The 1,336-nt window shown below is 47.2% G+C and overlaps 1 protein-coding gene across 5 annotated transcripts in view; it reads left to right on the top strand.

Moving 5' to 3' along the window:
* Positions 1–1,029: 1,029 nt before the first annotated feature.
* AUTS2 (activator of transcription and developmental regulator AUTS2) overlaps positions 1,030–1,336 on the top strand; it is a 1,267,464-nt gene continuing 1,267,157 nt past the window's right edge. For 4 of the 5 annotated variants that reach the window (XM_083174084.1, XM_083174087.1, XM_083174085.1 and 1 more), the window contains exon 1: positions 1,030–1,336. This exon is cut by the window's right edge and continues 29 nt beyond it. In XM_083174084.1, coding sequence (XP_083030210.1) covers positions 1,090–1,336 — 247 coding nt within the window. In that variant the 5' untranslated portion in view covers positions 1,030–1,089. The other variant, XM_083174083.1, reaches the window with a different exon arrangement.

Genomic DNA, 1,336 nt, shown 5'->3' with positions numbered 1-1,336 from the left:
AGAGAGAGAGAGAGAAAGAGAGAGAGAGAGAGAGAGAGAGAGAGAGAGAGAGAGAGAGAGAGTGAGTGTGTAGAGGTGGAGGAAGGGCTGTGCACAGAGTGAGCCCCCCTCCTCTCCTCTACACACACAAGTGATCTGGCCTGGGAGAGATATGCCTGAGCAGAGAAGAGACAGAGCATCGCCCTGACCTCCTGTGGAGCAGAAGAAGTAAGCTCAGGAGGAGACTGCTCTCAGTCCAGGAGAGCACATCCCAAACGCTGCTGTCACTTTCACTCCTTTCTGCATTGTGCATGTGGAAGACAGCGTTCCTGCTCTCTTATTCCTGCACTTCTTCTCTCCCACCCAGTCTCCTGCCCCTCCTCTGTCTGCCTAGTCTGGATGCATCTGTCATTGAGGAGGGAGGAAAGCGAGCACCAGGCAGGAGGAAGAAGAGGAGAAGGGGAGGGGGTCCTCTATATTGGAAGTTCCTCACTGAAGAGGAAATGATCCAGGGGATACTGGATGGAGTTATGGGCAAAAGAGAAGATGCACCAACACTAGCAAAGAGTTAAATGTTTGCAGGAAATAAATCAGGTGGAAACATCCATGATTTTGTTTAGGGAGGGGGATTTAACCTCCAATCTTGATCAAAGCATTCTCCTATTCAGATTTATTGCCTGCTTGGTGATTTTTTTTATTTATTTTTTTTACAAAGGCGACCTGTGATCAGCCATTACTTTCCCTGGCAGCTTTATAGGAATTTCTTTCATTATAATTTTTTTTTTTTTGCATGTGTGTTGGAGTCACACTCAACACTATCTGCACATTTCAGTGGCTTTCAGTGTGTGTTTATCTCCAGCCAGCACAAGGAAAGGAGCAATGTGCTTCTCAATTCTTCATGATTAAATCTTTTTTTCCTTTTTCTTACTGATTTGTTCTTTTTTTTTTCTTGCAGACCGTGGTGGGTTTCATTTTATTATTTATTTTGTATCAGGAGGGGAGGAGGTGGGGAAGGGGAGAGGGAGAGGGGTGGTTGCTGGTGTCTCTTCTGCTGCTGCTGCTGCTGCCTGTGCTGCTGCCTGAACTGCTGCTGCTGCTGGTGTGGGTGCAATGGATGGCCCACGGTGCAATGGGTTTCGCAAGAAGAGGAGATCCAAATCCCAAAGGGATAGGGAGATGGGCTCCAAAGGAGGATTAGGTGTTGCCAGGACCGGTTCTTTGTTTTTTTCTTCTGGATCTGAGAAAGAAGACAATGGGAACCCGACTGTTTCTTCCTTGTCCAGACCAAAGCCCCCCAGGAGAAAGAGGAAAGAGTCCTCTTCGGCTGAAGAAGACATCATTGATGGATTTGCAATGA

This window comes from Crinia signifera, chromosome 2, assembly GCF_055691185.1.
Source record: "Crinia signifera chromosome 2, ASM5569118v1, whole genome shotgun sequence".
Classification (NCBI taxonomy): Eukaryota; Metazoa; Chordata; class Amphibia; order Anura; family Myobatrachidae; genus Crinia; species Crinia signifera.
The sequence above is the reverse complement of the archived record's forward strand: the minus strand, read 5'-3'. Positions and strand labels throughout refer to the sequence as shown.